The sequence below is a fragment of the Emys orbicularis genome, chromosome 10, assembly GCF_028017835.1.
Source record: "Emys orbicularis isolate rEmyOrb1 chromosome 10, rEmyOrb1.hap1, whole genome shotgun sequence".
NCBI classification, from domain to species: Eukaryota; Metazoa; Chordata; order Testudines; family Emydidae; genus Emys; species Emys orbicularis.
The window spans coordinates 82257536-82274787 of NC_088692.1; the positions used below are offsets into that span (position 1 = coordinate 82257536).

Genomic DNA, 17252 nt, shown 5'->3' on the forward strand with positions numbered 1-17252 from the left:
GGGCCGAGGGTTACATATGTGAACCTACCACAAAGTAAATTCACAAAAAAAGGGCAATGAACACTTCATGAATAAAGTATGTGCAGGCTATTCCACTCTGTGACCTATTTAGTTGGGAGTCGTTTATCAACACATGATAAAATAGAGATGTTCTTTCACTGATGTTGTTTGGCAATAGGGTCAGTTACAAACTGGGGAAAGTCTAAATTTAAAAATATGTTAAATTTTACACAGCATGTAATCTGGGGCTGTAAAATCCCATCTCTGTCACTGACTCACTGTGAAACAATGGGCAAATAACTGAACTTCTCTGCCTTCAATTTCACTAACTGAGGCTACCGGCATCACACTGTCCTCGGGCACCTCTTAATGGTTTCACGCCCTCTTGAACTCTCTCTTCAAAGTTCTTTTCAACTTTCCCTTACGGTACTTGTTGACTATTGGTCTCGTGCCAGTATTTAGCCTTAGATGGAGTTTACCACCAGCTTTGGGCTGCATTCCCAAGCAACCCGACTCCAAGAAGACCCGGTCCCGGCGTGAAACCATTAAGAGGTGCCTGTGGATGGTGTGAGGCCGGTAGCGGTCCCCAGCACACCGGGACTGGGTCTTCTTGGAGTCTGGTTGCTTGGGAATGCAACCTAAAGCTAGTGGTAAACTCCATCTAAGGCTAAATACTGGCACGAGAGTGTTTATGAAGTGCTTTGAGATTCTTGGAGGAAAAGTGCTATATAAGTGCAATGCATCAGCATTAGATTAATTATAAATGTGTATAAATTTATATCATATTTTGTTAAAGCCATAATTTATACCATACTAAGTGGAAAGTACGGACATACCTAAGCAGAGCACCTTTGATATATTATAGATCTACATACATTTAAAATCTGAAAGTGTACAATAAATAGAACCTATCCTGAAGTAATACGTAGTGTGACTCAAATCTGCAGATACTTTTTGTGATGTTAGCTTTTTACTAAACTGTGGCAACTGCATGCTTGGAAGGAATGGCATAGTTAAAGAAAAGTCTCTGCCTCATGTCTGCAGTGATGCGCAGACTCTATAGCCAAATACTCTTTAAAGAACACAGCCTGGAAGGGGTTCAAGCATTGCAAAGTGAAGAGGGAAACAATTCCAAACAAGGCTGCCTGTGTGCAGCTCTGTTTTTGCTATCAGCCTTTGAAGGTTTACATTGAAGTACACTTTGTCCCAAAAGCTATTTTATTTGAATATCATTTATGGAAAAAGCTATAAACAAAACACAAATATCTTGAATGCCTTTCAGTGCTGGGGAGAAGTGTTAGTATAAAGTTTGACACTGGTTGCACTGGCAGGCTAGCCAGGGTAGTATCACTGTGCAGGCCAATAGAGTGGAAACGAATTGAAGTGGGCACTGAGCAATTTTTTCCCTCCCTAGACTCTGTACATAGATGGGGTGTTCTGAGGAAACAGGCTCAAAATTCCTATTATGTAGCTGTTCCTGTGATAGGTTCTTCTTATATGAAGCAGGTGACTTCAAAAAGCATGTACCCAGTAGAGGATGTAAAATTTGAAATGATATTTTATCTGCCATGGAATTATAAAAGTAAACTATAGTCCACAGGATCTGGCAAGTTTTCTATTTTATTTTATTTGAATTTTATTTTCTTAGAGTATTTTAGAACAAAAATATAAAGTGTCATAGTGATGTAGGTGAGGGCTGAGATAAATGACCTCACAATGGGCATCCATGCCTTTGTCACATCCAAGCTAGACAGCCACCATATGCAATTGTTAGGGCTATTCTTGAAAAACAGCTGGAAGTTTCAGCTAAGAAAGATGGCGCCTTCTGAGTGAGAGCAGTTATTAGTCCACCTATGCTCAAGTACGCATTGGCAACTCGATTGCTTTTGGATGCAATTCAAAATTTTAAATTACAATCTTGATAGTCTTCAATGGTCTGGGACCTGTGAGATCACCTCTCACATATTCCATCACCTTAATTTAGATCAGCCAGAGCATTCTGATTGCTAGACCTTATAACTGATTTTTTTTTATGACTGTCAGCAAAACTCTCTCAGCACAGGGCTCTCACCTTTGGAAGTGGTTGTTCGCCAGAACTCAGGACCCGTGAGCTTCAGGGCACGATCTAAAGCACATTTATCTGTTCAGTATTTGGTTATTTTCTCCCCCTTTCCTCACTCTGCCTAAGAATAAAAGGGTAATCTGGCTGAAACAAGAGCGGTCGCTTTTGTTATTCTTTTTTTCATTCATATTTGTAAACAGTTCCAAGAAGTTAAGGCACTTAAGTAATCTTTACATGGATAATTTCATAATTGTATTTTGCTCAGAGAAGGGCTGACTAGTAATCTGTAGCTAGAATTTTTTTAATCATAAAATGTTGGTAGCTTAACCAACTTTTGGATTCCATGCCCACATTCAAAGCAGCAACTTGAGCATGTCTGGCGGTGTCCCCCCTCCAGAGATTAAAGGGCCACAATTAAAAGGCAGCTGTAAAGTACACCTGGGAAATAACCCCAACACAGGGAGCCTCCTCAGAGCTGGGGGCATGGTGGAGCAGAATGAAGGTAGGCGGGGGCATGCCCCAGATACTGAAGATATGGCGCAAGTTAAGCCAGCCTTCAGGCATGTCCAAACTTGAGTTGGGGACAGAATCAGCCCTGGCAGTCCCAGGAGAGAAGTACTGCTGCCCCCTCGGTTCTGGCACTAGGCTTAGCCCTGATGCAGGGAAGAATCAAGGCCACAGGGCTGAAAGAGTTCAAAGCTCTTTTCTTTGCTCTGTATAATGAAAAATATTTCAACTTTTAATGACAACACTGTCATAGTTTCTTACTCAGTTTTACAAGCAAGAAATTAAAAAATTAAAAATTGAAAGAGAAATGTGCAGAAAAACACAAGAAAGGAAATGTCTCAAAGGCTGCAAGACTTGATGGGGCATGCAAGTATTCAAATTTGGTTAGTGTGTAAACCAGGATGAGACTGCAGGAATTTGCTTTCCCCATGAGGAATATACATTCCTGCCTCTTTAATTTCTTTATGATTTAAAATAATAGCTGAACCTACAGGGGATAATTGGTGTCTTCAACTAAGGGTTGAGGTAGATCATTCCAAGGGAATTGCAAACAGATTAAATCCTGTTGATTCAGGATTTAACTGAACATATTCCTAATGCCCATTATATGGGCTGGGATAGCTGACAACTGCTGGAAAGAGTTTTTTGTTCCCCCTATTTGTTTTCCTTTTATAAACCTGCCATCCCAAAGTCTTGCATGACTTTTCTCATTCTGGTCACCTGAAATAGCCTTTTAAAATATGCATGAGAATACTTACCAGCAACACTTTATAAACCATTAAAATACTGAGCATAAGTAATTTTATTTCAAAATATCTTCTCCCCACACATTGTATGTAACTGATCTGCTTGAAATGGATAGTCAGTGTATGGCTTAGAGTAGGGGCCCTATCTGTTACTCTGAGCCAGTTTTAGTCGTTCAGGCTCCATCAGAAATCTTATTAAGGTATTTTCTATAAATTGCAAGGTCCTGGTTCTCTCTGGTCATTTCTAAACCTTCAGTACACCTCCTTGCTTTCACTTCACAATAACTGAACAATAGACTTCTGTTCCCATGTTCTAAATTCTCACATTTAAAATTCCCTCTGGGTGAAATTCACCTTAATGTGGCTCTATGCTCCTCTGCTGCACTTATGGCTATAACATGAGGCTTAAGTGATATGTAGAGCCTTGTACCGAGCTCTCTGTACCAGGGTCAATTTCAGATTCACTGAATAACATCCCTCTTGGGAGTCAAATCCTCTTGCTTCTAGCTCTGTCTCAACGCTTCTGGCTTTGAGGCACCATCAAAGTACCTTAATGACAATTTTGAACTCTCAGCCAATCAGAGTTTAGGGTGGATGCCCTTACATGTCAACCTGATTAGTGTGCATCCAGCGTTTACAGAAAATTAAGTAGAAAATGTTTCAAGTGCAAGGAACATGCAATATGCTCTACAGCCATGGCTCTCAACCTTTCCAGACTACTGTACCCCTTTCAGGAGTCTGATTTGTCTTGTGTATCCCAAGTTTCACCTCATTTAAAAACGACTTGCTTACAAAATCAGACGTAAAAATACAAAAGTGTCACAGCTCACTGTTACTGAAAAATTGCTTACTTTCTCATTTTTACCATATAATTATAAAATAAATCGACTGGAATATAAATAGTGTACTTATATTTCAGTGTATAGTATATAGAGCAGTATAAACAAGTCATTGTATGAAATTTTAGTTTGTACTGACTTTGCTAGTGCTTTTTATGTAGGTACGCGTACCCCTGGTTGAGAACCAAATCTATAAATACTAGGTCATTATTAACTGATAGAACTGAAAGAGTCCCAACAGAATAGCAAAATACTAAATCAGGACAAAAAGCTTTCAGTGGCAGGGTCCCAAAAGGATAAATGGTAGGCTTTTAAAATTTGATCGCAGCAACCCTGTGCCCACGCTTTTGGATACAGTAAATTTGTATAGCTACAGCTGCACACACTGATTGATAGCTTGAGGTTACTTCAAATTGCAAAGTAAGACTTCCAGCAAGGGAATGCAAAGAGATTGCAGTCAGCACACTTACTGGTTCAATCACAGCAGTGGCTGCAGCTCACTAATGATTTTAAAAGATGGATAAACACGTTAGAAAGAAATGGCAAATGCCTGCCATCGGTTTAGAACATCTTCTGTGGCTTCAAGGCTGCCTCTGTAACTCCCTCTGGTGATTTAGCTATTGCTCATAAAAGGCAAAGGATTAAGTGGAGGGTGATACATATCAAAAGCATCCGGTATGCCTTGAGAAACAACGTCACAGTCCTACAAAGTCTGCAAAATGAAACAAACAGTGCAAGAGGGACTAAATCTACTGTGATCCAGTGTGCAGCGTTTACTGAAGTGTGCATTCGTACAAGCAGGACAGCATGGTAACCATTCATAACCTTTAAAAGGCACTCACCCTTGTGCTCTGATTGTTTAGAGGCAACTGCAGCCTGTGCCAACAAGTGAGCAGTTTCTGCTGCTTCCCCTGAAGAAGGGCTTTTTCTCAGGGCAATGAAATGAGCCTGTTACAAATAAACAGAGGAAACAGTTTAGTTTAAATGACACTGCTTTGATGTAGTGTCACAGAGAGGTCTGTCTCCAGTGGGACAAGAAGAAAATAAATGGGCTTATTTGGCAGAAAGTTTCTTTTTCAGGGAAACCAAACAGACTTTATAAATGAGATGCTGTGTGCACATTAAAATCAGTTTTCCCAATTTCTTCCATTGACATTGGATCAGGTCCTAGGTGAACTGTTTAGCTACCAATCCCAAATATCAGTTATATTCTGTTTTGGTTCAGAAAGTAAAACCCCCTCCCCCCAATCTAATGTTCCACTTCAATTTCTAATGACAACAGTATTCTTGTTCATATCCTGTCTTGAATTGTTGAGCATTTTTCCTGTGCACTGTTATACCTGCATATTCCACTCCCGAGATGGCTGTCGTTGCGGGGTGGGTGAGATGACTCCTGCACATAAATGGTTAGAGTGTTTTGGGATCCTTGGGCCGAAAGGGACTGTATAAATGTTGGTTATATTTATTTGAAGCCCAGAATGAAGCATCATATCAGTATTATCAGTGGGAGTTTCCCTTCACTTTGGGCACAAAGAGGTTTTTACATGCACCTCTTGGTTGGCATGTGCAATGCCACTCCAAATGCGTGGGATTTACATGCATGTGCATGAGAGAAGAATATACCTCATAATGAGATCCATTGATTCACTCTTAAAACTTTTTACACGAAAAGGGAAAAATCTTGGTTCCGCTAAAGATGATTTTTACCCCTTTCCCCATTTCTGTGCTGTGTCCTTGTGGGCATAATGACACTAATGGCAAGAGGCTATAATGTTGCTGCAGCATTCTCTGACAGTAAAGCCCTGCCACTGCTGCTCATTGTCATAATCAGCAGTAAGCCAGCTCAACTGTGTCAGGCCATGCAGAAATACAAGGTATTTGCTTCCCTATCCTCCTCCCATCCACTCTTCACTGCAGGGAGCCTTCCGTAAGGTAATAAGAAACTCACAGGCAACTGCAATTCCTAGTCTAACGGGGAAATCAGGAGTCAAAAACAGTCTCTCAAGAGGACTTGAAAATGGAAGGACTATAGAAAAATCAAATTGAAAACTTACTGTGCTCAGTCCACATTCAGGAGAGAATGAAGGAGGAATTAAGCGATTTATGGGATATCTTGTGGGAGATGAACATGGCTCTCTCATCTCTGAAAGTGTGAGGACCAAACATGGATATTTGCAAAACTTCCATCAGGGTCCAATTTAAAGTGGATTGAAGTTTTTTAAATTGTATTTATTGAGTTTTGGGGACAAGCATAAAGAATAAAGCTATATAAAGCAAAACACAGAGAATCATAACACAGAGAAAAGCAACAATGGCTATATGATATAGTCTCCACCCTGCAAGCCTGGATACACTGAACTACATATGATATCCCACCAAGTCAGCCTATGTATTTATAAATATTAAGGCAAATATTCTGACTTCAAAAGGTAGCCATGCACATAACATCAGAGGGTAGTGATTTTAGAGAAGAAAGAGTTATCAAAAAGGATCAATGTAGCTGTGAGTGAGGGAAAGGAAGTGGAGAGAGAGGGCAGAAGAAAAGGGAAACCTGCAAGAGTTTCTAGAGTTTCCAAAACGCCCACTAAAATTACATGAAGCCACAAATAGCAGAGTGACAAAACACAAAACACAAGTCTCTGGTTTGCACTTGCAAATCAAATGATGTGTTGCTGCCCAAAGGCAGAACATCAGCATACACTGGTCCTATAAGAAATTTTAGGAAACTTTACACTGTAGGTGATAAAGCTTAAAGTAAGTATTGACATACGAATCTTTTTTTAATTGGTAAGTGACGTTGGTACTTATGAAAGTGAGAAGACAACAGTATTGGCGTAAGCCAGGTATAATATAGGGGGCACACTGCAACCTTTCACACATAGCTTTGCTTATGCGCCTCAGTCCTGACTTCCAAAAGCCCTGCTAGTCCATTCCTGGTTCTCTCTTGGGCAGAGGCAAAAAGATGCAAAACCAGGCCCTTAAATGGCAGTAATCTAACAGTCCGCACTGGACTAGGAGGAGGATTCAGGTGTACTGGATACAATACCTGCTTGGAAAAAGATAAAATTTCCTTCCTCTACATTCCTGGGTACATATTCCTTATATGAAACTGGAAAGAAAAGGCAGGAAAATGGCACGAGAAAGACAGACGGCAAAAGAAAAATGAAATGTAGCTAGTGTGAACAACAGTTTAGGACTTTAACTACAAAGTAGAACAAATGAGCATTCCCACAGACCTTATCAAGATATAGGCTCTTGTAATATCTGTACATTAAACCTCAATTTAAGCCTGCTGATATCAATAAAATGCAAAATATTGCACAACTGAAAACAAGTGAATTCATCCAAGGAACACAAAGGAAGTTCCAATTGGGGAAAAATTACAACTACAGTGCAACTTTCCTTGGGCATTCCACCTTTAGGGTCCAACCTTGCAAACCCTTTTTCACATGAATAATCCCACTGATGTCAATGAGACATCGCTTGTGAGTAAGGGTGAGTAGGACTGGGCCATTAGAAAAGATTTTAAAAGACTCAAAAAGAGCCTATTACATTTCAATCAGCACCGTGCATATCTGGTACCAAAAAACTCTTCTTAAGCAATGTTGGGGTGACAAACAACTGACAAAAGACAAGTAATAATATTTTAATAAGCATTGATTATATAATTCCAGTATGTCCCTCAGCCCGCGCTGCTTCCAGCAGCTCCCATTGGCCTGGAGCAGCGAACTGCGGCCAGTGGGAGCTGCGATCGGCCGGACCTGCGGACACGGCAGGTAAACAAACTGGCCCGGCCCGCCAGGGGCTTTCCCTACACAAGCGGCGTCCCAAGTTTGGGAAACACTGCTCTATGGTTAGTGGATATATTGTCCTTGCTGGTAATCTCTTAGCACCCTATCCAACTCCCATTGACATCCAACTTGTTGACTTGAAAGGGACTTGGATCAAGCCCTCAGACTGTACGGAAGTGTACGCAGAAGAGCTTCAGCCATAGCCACTTTGGAAAATGTTCAGGCCTGTGGAGAGAATTTAGTCTCTCAGATACACAGGTTTTCCCCTTAGGCCTTCGCTAGAATATTGACAGTGGTTTAGTGTGTGGTGTTAAAAAAACAGATTAGCAAACACAGCCTAACTAAAACCTAAGCGTAGACAGGGCTAGTTGTATTTTAACACATTAGCTGGTCAAAGTGATCCACAAGGAAGAGTCTACACTTTAATTTGAACAATGTATTAAGTGTTAAAGTCTCCATGACCTTGTCTACACTAGACTTTTAGAATTTGTTAGCTGTCATGTTCTAACAATACATCTTTAACTCCTAGGATAGACTACGCAATTGCTTTCACTTCTTCCCTTCCTCTTGCATGTAACTGATGTAGTCCATCCCAAGACAAGCTGAGTAAATGGTACAGTGGGAGAGAAGGAATGCAGACAGCAGCAGAAATAAAGTCAGCTGTGAAATGATCTGAAAAATGCAATTTGCTACAGCATAGGGAGCACCGGGGATGTTTGCCAAGTATCATGGGCAAAGCACCAGGAATTTTTCTAGTGTAATGGTGATCCAGTACATTCCTGAGTTTAGGCAGAATGGTTACTGTTTTCTATTCAACCTCATTAATGGAGATTTTCAGTTTCATAATTAAATCATAGGCCGCTGCAGGACACAGCATTTAATTTCAGAAAGGTGAACTAAACAAAAATGAGGAGGTTAGTTAAACAGAAATTAAAGGGTACAGTGCCAAAAGTGAAATCCCTGCAAGCTACATGGAAACTTTTCAAAGACACCTTAATAGAGGCTCAACTTAAATGTATACCCCAAATTAAAAAACATAGTAAGAGAACCAAAAAAGTGCCATGGTGGCAAAACAACAAAATAAAAGAAGCAGTGAGAGGCAAAAAGGAATCCTTTAAAAAGTGGAAGTTTAAATCCTAGCGAGGAAAATAGAAAGGAACATAAACTCTGGCAAATGAAATGTAAAAATATAATTAGGAAGGCCAAAAAAGAATTTGAAGAACAGCTAGCCAAAGACTCAAAAAGTAATAGCCATTTTTTTTTAAGTACATCAGAAGCAGGAAGCCTGCTAAACAACCAGTGGAGCTACTGGACGACCGAGAAGCTAAAGGAGCACTGAAGGACGATAAGGCCATTGCGGAGAAACGAAATGAATTCTTTGCATCGATCTTCATGGCTGAGGATGAGGGAGATTCCCAAACCTGAGCCATTTTTTTTAGGTGACAAATCTGAGGAACTGTCCCGGATTGAGGTGTCATTTGAGTCACCAGGACCAGATGGTATTCACCCAAGAGTTCTGCAATTTCACAATTGAGTTCCTTCAGAACTACTAACTGTAGTCTGTAACCTATCATTTAAATCATCTTCTGTACCAAATGACTGGAGGATAGCTAATGTGATGCTAATTTTTAAAAAGGGCTCCGAGGTGATCCCGGCAATTACAGGCTGGTAAGCCTGACTTCAGTACCGGGCAATCTGGTTGAAACAATAGTAAAGAACAAAATTGTCAGACAAAAATGAACATAATTTGTTGGGGGAAGAGTCAACATGGTTTTTGTAAAGGGAAATCATGCCTCAGCAATCAATTAGAATCCTTTGAAGGGGTCAACAAGCATGTGGACAAGGGAGATCCAGTGGATATAGTGTACTTAGATTTTCAGAAAGCCTGTGACAAGGTCCCTCACCAAAGGCTCTTAAGCAAAATAAGCTGTCATGGGATAAGAGGGAAGGTTCTCTCATGGATTGGTAACTGGTTAAAAGAGAGGAAACAAAAGATAGGAATAAATGGTCAGTTTTCAGAATGGAGAGAGGTAAATAGTGGTGTCCTCCAGGGGTCTGTACTGGGCCCAGTCCTATTTAACATATTCATAAATGATCTGGAAAAAGGGGTAAACGGTGAGGTGGCAAAATTTGCAGATGATACAAGACTGCTCAAGATAATGAAGTCCCAGGCAGACTGTGAAGAACTACAAAAGAATCTCTCAAAACTGGGTGACTGGGCAACAAAATGGCAGATGAAATTCAATGTTGATAAATGCAAAGTAATGCACACTGGAAAATGCAATCCCAACTATACATATAAAATAATGGGGTCTGAACTGGCTGTTACCACTCAAGAAAGAGATCTTGGAGTCATTGTGGATATTTCTCTGAAAACATCCACTCGTTGTGCAGTGGCAATCAAAAAAGCGAACAGAATGTTGGGAATCATCAAGAAAGGGATAGATAATAAGACAGAAAATATCATACTGCCTCTATATAAATCCATGGTACGCCCACATATTGAATACTGCATGCAGATGTGGTCGCCCCATCTCAAAAAAGATATATTGGAATTGGAAAAGGTACAGAAAGGGGCAACAAAAATGATTAGGGGTATGGAATGGCTGCTATATGAGGGGAGATTAATAAAACTGGGACTTTTCAACTTGGAAAAGAGACGACTAAGGGGGGGTATGACAGAGGTCAATAAAATCATGACTGGTGTGGAGAAAGTAAATAAGGAAGTGTTATTTACTCCTTCTCATAACACAAGAACTAGGGGTCACCAAATGAAATTAATAGGCAGCAGGTTTAAAACAAAGAAAAGGAAATATTTTTTCACACAACACACAGTCAACCTGTGGAACTCTTTGCCAGAGGATGTTGTGAAGGCCAAGACTATAATAGGGTTAAAAAAGAACTAGATAAGTTCATGGAGGATAGGTCCATCAATGGCTAGTAGCCAGGATGGACAGGGATGGTGTCCCTACCCTCTGTTTGCCAGAAGCTGGGAATGGGCGACAGGGGATGGATCACTTGGTGATTACCTGTTCTGTTCATTCCCTCCAGGGCACCTGGCATTGGCCACTGTCGGAAGACAGAATACTGGGCTAGATGGACCTTTGGTCTGACCCAGTATGGCCATTCTTATGCTTCCATAAAACACTGCCTCAACAATGTATCTCAATTCAAACCCAAAGGGACTGTCTCTAGTAAGTAAAAAGCCTTTTCAGACTCCATATCTACTAGTGGCAAAGCTGCTCTGCCCAGACTACAGCAAGATGCTAATTATTGTCATTGTGATGGTGGACTTTGTTTTAATAATACTTAGAAACATCTGTCCCGCTAGGAAATACACAACTGACTCATTTCACATATTCCACCAAACAGCCACTGGGTGCCACCTATATGTGTAAGTATCTAGCTCTTTATAAGTCTCTCAAGCTTTATCTTTCTTTGGGAAAAGTAACAAAACCAAAACCAAACCAGGCACCACCAACTGTGTTGATGGTTTCAGATGTTCTTAGTAGTAATATAGGTCCTGATCCTGCAGGGTGCTGAGTGTCTTTTTATAGGAGTTAAGGGCTCCGATTGCCATTTTCAAGGTGCTTAGAACTTTACAGGATTAGGCTCCGAGTTAGTGTTTATAAGCATCCCGGGCAATTTTCAGTGTTCTCCAGCGTGGTTTAGATGCACAAATCCCATTATTATTAACAGGAGTTAGGTTTTTAATGCACTGCCTTGGCTGCCGACTGTGTACCATTTAATCCTTTAACAGGAAGTAATGTCTTGATATTTTGAAAAAATGCAGCAAAGACACATGTTTATAAATTGTGCATGAGCTTCATTACGCTGATGATTTGCTTATCTATTAACCATGACATTTAGCAAAAAGCCTTACTTGAAACTTTCTTTACCTTTACAAGATGCTGGATTGCTGTTGCATGATCCCCAAGAACCTGTGCGACTCCTGCCATTTTCTTGTGTACAGGAATACATTCCAGATTGGTTTCACCTTTACACTTCTCAATGTAGCTCAGAGCTTTTTGATAGCAGAGAATAGCATCTTCTGATCTTTTCTGACACTGGTATAATCTGGAAAGTAAAAGCAGGTTTTCTTTTAAATTATATAGCTGTTAAAAGACTCATGTGCCAGGAAGATGCTAAATAGGATGCATTTTATGTAACACAGAAGTTACCTATGTCTTAAGAAATTTAATCTCATTGCCAACTTTTTATGCCAAAAACCCACAGTAGGGAAGAGTAATCTTGACACCAGAAAACAACAAGTGACTGTATATTTTCTTGTTGATTGCAAGTGACAAACATTTTCTGGGGTATCCAAGTACTTAAAGTCTTAGGATACAATTCCATTGCCAGGAAGAGCAGTTCCATATGTGGAGTGAGTGATGAACAGGCACTAGCTATCCACAACAGAGAGGAGAATTTTTGCCCCTAAGTTTTAGTCTTAAACTTCCTCTTCAATAAAACGCTAAGCAATGTGTTGCCTAAAAATCAACAAATGTTTAATCTGGAAAAATGGAGGTCTCTGATTTGCATCTTAGCTTCCCTTTCTTCAACCCGCATTGTACGCTGCAGTACGAAAGGAGAGAGTCTTACACAAATCATACTCTTAACATGTTTAGCAAACTGAAAGACAACACAACTGAAACTAATACCAGTAAATAACTTAGGGCCAGAATGTGGTTTTACCAGCCCATGCCGTATTAAAAGGGTGTATAGAGGGGAAAATACCAGCAGCAGTGGCTGAAGCACATGGCATAGTACTTCCAGGGGCAATAGAGAAATGCAAAGAGATATTGCCATCCTCTTTAAATGGTTGCAGTGTGTGCTTCTCTCCAGTGTCAGCCATAGAATGCCAACCAGTGCTGAAGGTAGGCAGGGGCCATAGACATGCCTACACTTATCTTGTGATATCCAACCCTGCTAGTGGGAGTACAAGCATCCGGATTCTGGCTGTCACCTGCACAGGTGGATGAGTCAGGCACAGAAAGCCCAGCCCCTCCTTGCACAAAGGTGCAAGAAAAGCCAGGAACCTCTGTCTGAGGTCTGAATTAACTCTTTGTGAAAAGAAAATGTTTCTCACTATTCTAACTTATTTAAATCTTCTGGAAAATGCTTACCTAGTATAATATATTCACTAAATATAAAAGTTTTTTCCCCTAAGAAATGACTTCTCCACAAAGATCTATGGCTATAGATTTGAAACAAACAGAATTCATGGCAGATGGCTAATTAGCTGATTGAGCAAAGTGTCAAGCGAGTGAAAAAGAACTGTAAAATAATTCATAAATCTAGAGTGAGCCAGTGGATATCTAACTCCCTTTGATTTTTTCCCCTAGAATATTTTAGCCTCCAGAACTTGCCAATTTTCAGACTGCTTAAGCAAAGGAAAAAAGTATGCATTTTCAACTCTTCTTGTTTCCATAAAGCATCTGGGTCCTGCCAGGGGAGTAAAATACTGAATAAATAGCCCCTGTGTTTGCTGGGTAGATTGTTAAAGTCATAGAAGAAGAATAGAAAAAGCCAAATGCCATGATGAGATCATGTTGGTAGTTCAATGTCCTGCCTGAAAACTATGAAGCAGAGGGGAAACTTGTATATGCTGAACAAATGAAAATGGGTCTTAAACAAAGATCAGAAGGAACCATAGCTGTGCCAATATTTTATTATTATTATTTGTATGGCAGTAGCATCTAGAGCCCCCAGTGAAGAATTCCACTGCAGGGGGGGTTCCATTCCACATGTATGTAACAAAAAGAGGGCCTTTTAAAGACAGTGTTCTCTGTTTCTCTTGTGTTTGTGGCTCCAAATAATAAGGTTACCCAAAACTTGAAATGCTAGAAAGCAAATCCAGGTCCTTCTTTGATGACCACAGAGGCCTTCCTGCAAGCAGATCTGGAGCCAGATGAACAGATCATGTGTGGATCTTTTGTTGCTCTTGGAGTTAGGAGTGTGTGCATGTGTGCGTGCGTATTTTAAGACCACAGTCATTGGGCTGAAACAGCCTCTTCAGGCCAGCTCTGCAGCATGAGATAGGGGAAGGATTCCTTCCTGCCTTCCACCTACCTACCCAAGCCAGATTCTCAGATTGGGTGCTAAGCTGAGGACCTGGCCCTAAATGATGACCTCTGAACACTTACTCATGAGAGTAGATCTTAACTACTGAGTGGTCCTATTGATTTCAGGGTGGACTAATCAGGATTACTTGCATAATTAAGGGTTTGCAGGATCTGGCCCTTACATTATAAATGTCATTATCACTGCACTAGTAATCTAGCTAGTAATCTTCTAGAGTTGATGGCCAAATGGGACACTTTTGGTCATGGTAACAAATGTACAGGGTAAAGAAATACATTTCAGGCATCAAATATTAAATGTGTGATCATAAAAAATGTAACATTTATTTAGATCCAAATTATGATCCCACTGAAGTCAATGGGAATGTTGCCATTGACTTAAATGGGACAAGGATGTAGCCCTGAATGAATTAAAAAAGTATATTCCTATTATGACAAAATAAATAGGAAAGAAAAACATATTTTTAATTAGCTTTTTTCTTGTGTTGTCCAGAGAGATCCTCAGAAATTCATTGAGGAAACACTAGTTTATTTAATCTGCCAAATCAAGTCCATGGAAATTGTAGCAGATGTAAAAGCCTAGTCCAGGGGTTGGCAACCTTTGGCACGTGACCCGTCAGGATAAGCACCCTGGCGGGCCAGGCCGGTTTGTTTACCTGCCGCATCCGCAGGTTCGGCCGATCGCAGCTCCCACTGGCCGTGGTTCGCCGCTCCAGGCCAATGGGGGCGACGGCAAGTGGCGCGGGCCGAGGGATGTGCTGGCTGCCGCTTCCCGTCGCCCCCATTGGCCTGGAAAGGTGAACCGCAGCCAGTGGGAGCCGTGATCGGCTGAACCTGCGGACGCAGCAGGTAAACAAACCGGCCCAGCCCGCCAGGGGGCTTACCCTGGCGGGCTGCATGCCAAAGGTTGCCGATCCCTGCTCTAAATTATGCTGGCTGGAATGGACCCTAGAGATAGCTTGGCTGCCGAAGGGATTGCCAGAGTTCATCACGCTCCGGCTGAGTCTCCTTCTGTCTCCAATCATGTTCCCAGTGCACCCAGGAATGCCCCCCAACTCCAGGGGGAAGGGAGTGGGTAGTGTCGAGCTGGCTATTCCAGCTCTATGTCACCCAGGATTTCCCTACAACCAGGGAATTCCCAGTTGCCCTACTAGGCATGGACTCTGCACTGTCACAGTGATGAAAACAGGAAGGAGTCAGGAACTTAAAAGAATGAGATATTCTTAGCAGACATTTGTGCAAGATATCAGCATCTTGAGCACCTCCTTAGAAACTGCTCAGCCCAATTTCATTATCACTTCTTCTTTCATCAGTTTTTGCTCAAACTTTGGCTGCTTCACTTTCTACAGACCCACTGCTCAGGAATTCTCTTAAATTACTTAATGTATCTCAACTCAAAGTTCCATTCATTTTTTTGCTCTTTAACCCCTTTACTGCTGCTAGAAAATCTGTGTTTTAACAGCAACAGAAGCTTCCTACAGAGAGTTCATTAAGAAAGATGGAGTAGAGTTTTAGGCTGTACCTGGTGTGTTATTCAATAATGAAGCAGATAGGTAAAGCAATCACTTGGAATAAATGCTGGAATGCAATTATAACCACTAGATGACTTCACCATAAAGGGCTAAATCTTGCAAGCCCTTTACACACAGATCTCTCATTGGGCTCTGGGTCCGAAGTCCACTATAACCTAAATTCACTATAAGCAGGTTTCACTACATGCCTACATAACTCAAAGAGCTGTGTACACACCACACTTGTTTCCTTCACTATTTATATGCACAAGGTATGAAAAACAGCTCACCACCTGTCTCACTTCTGTCATAACGTAATCAGGCCCTGACATTAACACTGTCCTGATACGAACGGCAGAATAAAAAAACGTTCAGTCTTATACAACCAAGATCTTAGTTGGAATAATTTTCACTGAAAATACACACTTGTAACTAGGTAGATGAAAATATGCAGATTCAGCTATGTGTTATTTAAAAAGAAAAAAGAAACATTTACACTCACACTTCACTCTCCAGAGTATTACAGTCAACTCTGGGATGAACTATGGCACCCAGACAGAAGGCTGAACATTTTAGCCAAGGGTGCTGGGCAAACTTACAAAAAGTGCATGGGATCTTTAATGTCCATATAGAGAAGACAGGGCTTCAGTTTTAATGTCTCATGCAAAATACACACAAAAGTGCCTGGGATCAATTTATCTCCTTCAAAAGAAGATTGAAGGGCTAAGATGCAAGAAAAAGAAAAGTCAAGAGAAAGTGTGATTTCCAAATAATGCAGAAATGGAACAGAGATGCATAGCAGTGAATAAAAGCACTAAATAAGTTGGATGACCTGAAACAGAAACAGCCTGAGGTGAATGTGAGTGACATTTTTAGACCTCTGCTGTCATATAAATAAGAAGTTTTGCTTTGACTGGATCCAATGCACAGTCAAAAGTGCTTAGACAGTCCTCTAAAACTACTAGCTGAACAAGTATTGACCCTCTTCTGTAGATAAAACTCAAAGTAACTGTAGTGAAGAGAAAAGGGTGGCAGATCTTGGCCCAGGCAGAATGAAGAATAGAACTGGAGACAACCATTGTACAACCTCAATGACAGCAGAGAGCAGCAGTAAAAATATTACTAAGGTCATGTAAAAATAGACCAAAGAATGTGTCATGCCACTTGCAGCTTGAAACTAACAAACATCTACATGTGGTATAAATCTGCTGCGTAACTTGTACTATTTCTTGAGTTAAAAGTGAGGGGGAAAGCTGTTGATAAAATTCTGAGCTGAGCACAAATGATCTTAGTTCAGGGAAACCTGTCACGTTTAAGGAGTTTTATAACCTAAAATCTAAAAAGAAAGCAAAAAAAAAAAAAGTTATTTAATAAATGCACGACAGGTAGCAAACAGCAGCAACTGGACTAGATAAGGAATGATGCTGGTTTATGTGAAATGAGTTTGGTAGCTTTAATTGAGTTCCTAGCCAACCAGTGTCCACATAGTAAAAATCCCAGTCTCAGTTGTTTACATTCTTCACCCTCTCTAAAGAGAGGCTCACAACTGGATAAGTCATGGAGACTGACCTATTCTCTCACCCTTAAGAGATAGTCCCTTTTTGAGATACTCTGGCTGGAGCAGTGGGGAAGGGGTGGGAGGAGAGGAAGCTTGTTCTGCCTTTCCTGTACTTGCTCTGTGTATTAACAGTGGAATTTGGTCTCTAGGGATGT

General features: G+C 40.8%; 1 protein-coding gene across 1 annotated transcript in view; it reads right to left on the bottom strand.

Moving 5' to 3' along the window:
• Window positions 1–17252, bottom strand: part of TTC23 (tetratricopeptide repeat domain 23) — a 35529-nt gene that overhangs the window by 11679 nt on the left and 6598 nt on the right. The window contains exons 2-3 of the mRNA XM_065412723.1: window positions 11845–12022; window positions 4997–5102 (exon numbers count right to left, since the gene is read on the bottom strand). Coding sequence (XP_065268795.1) covers window positions 4997–5102; window positions 11845–12022 — 284 coding nt within the window. The remainder of the gene's footprint in view (window positions 1–4996; window positions 5103–11844; window positions 12023–17252) is intronic.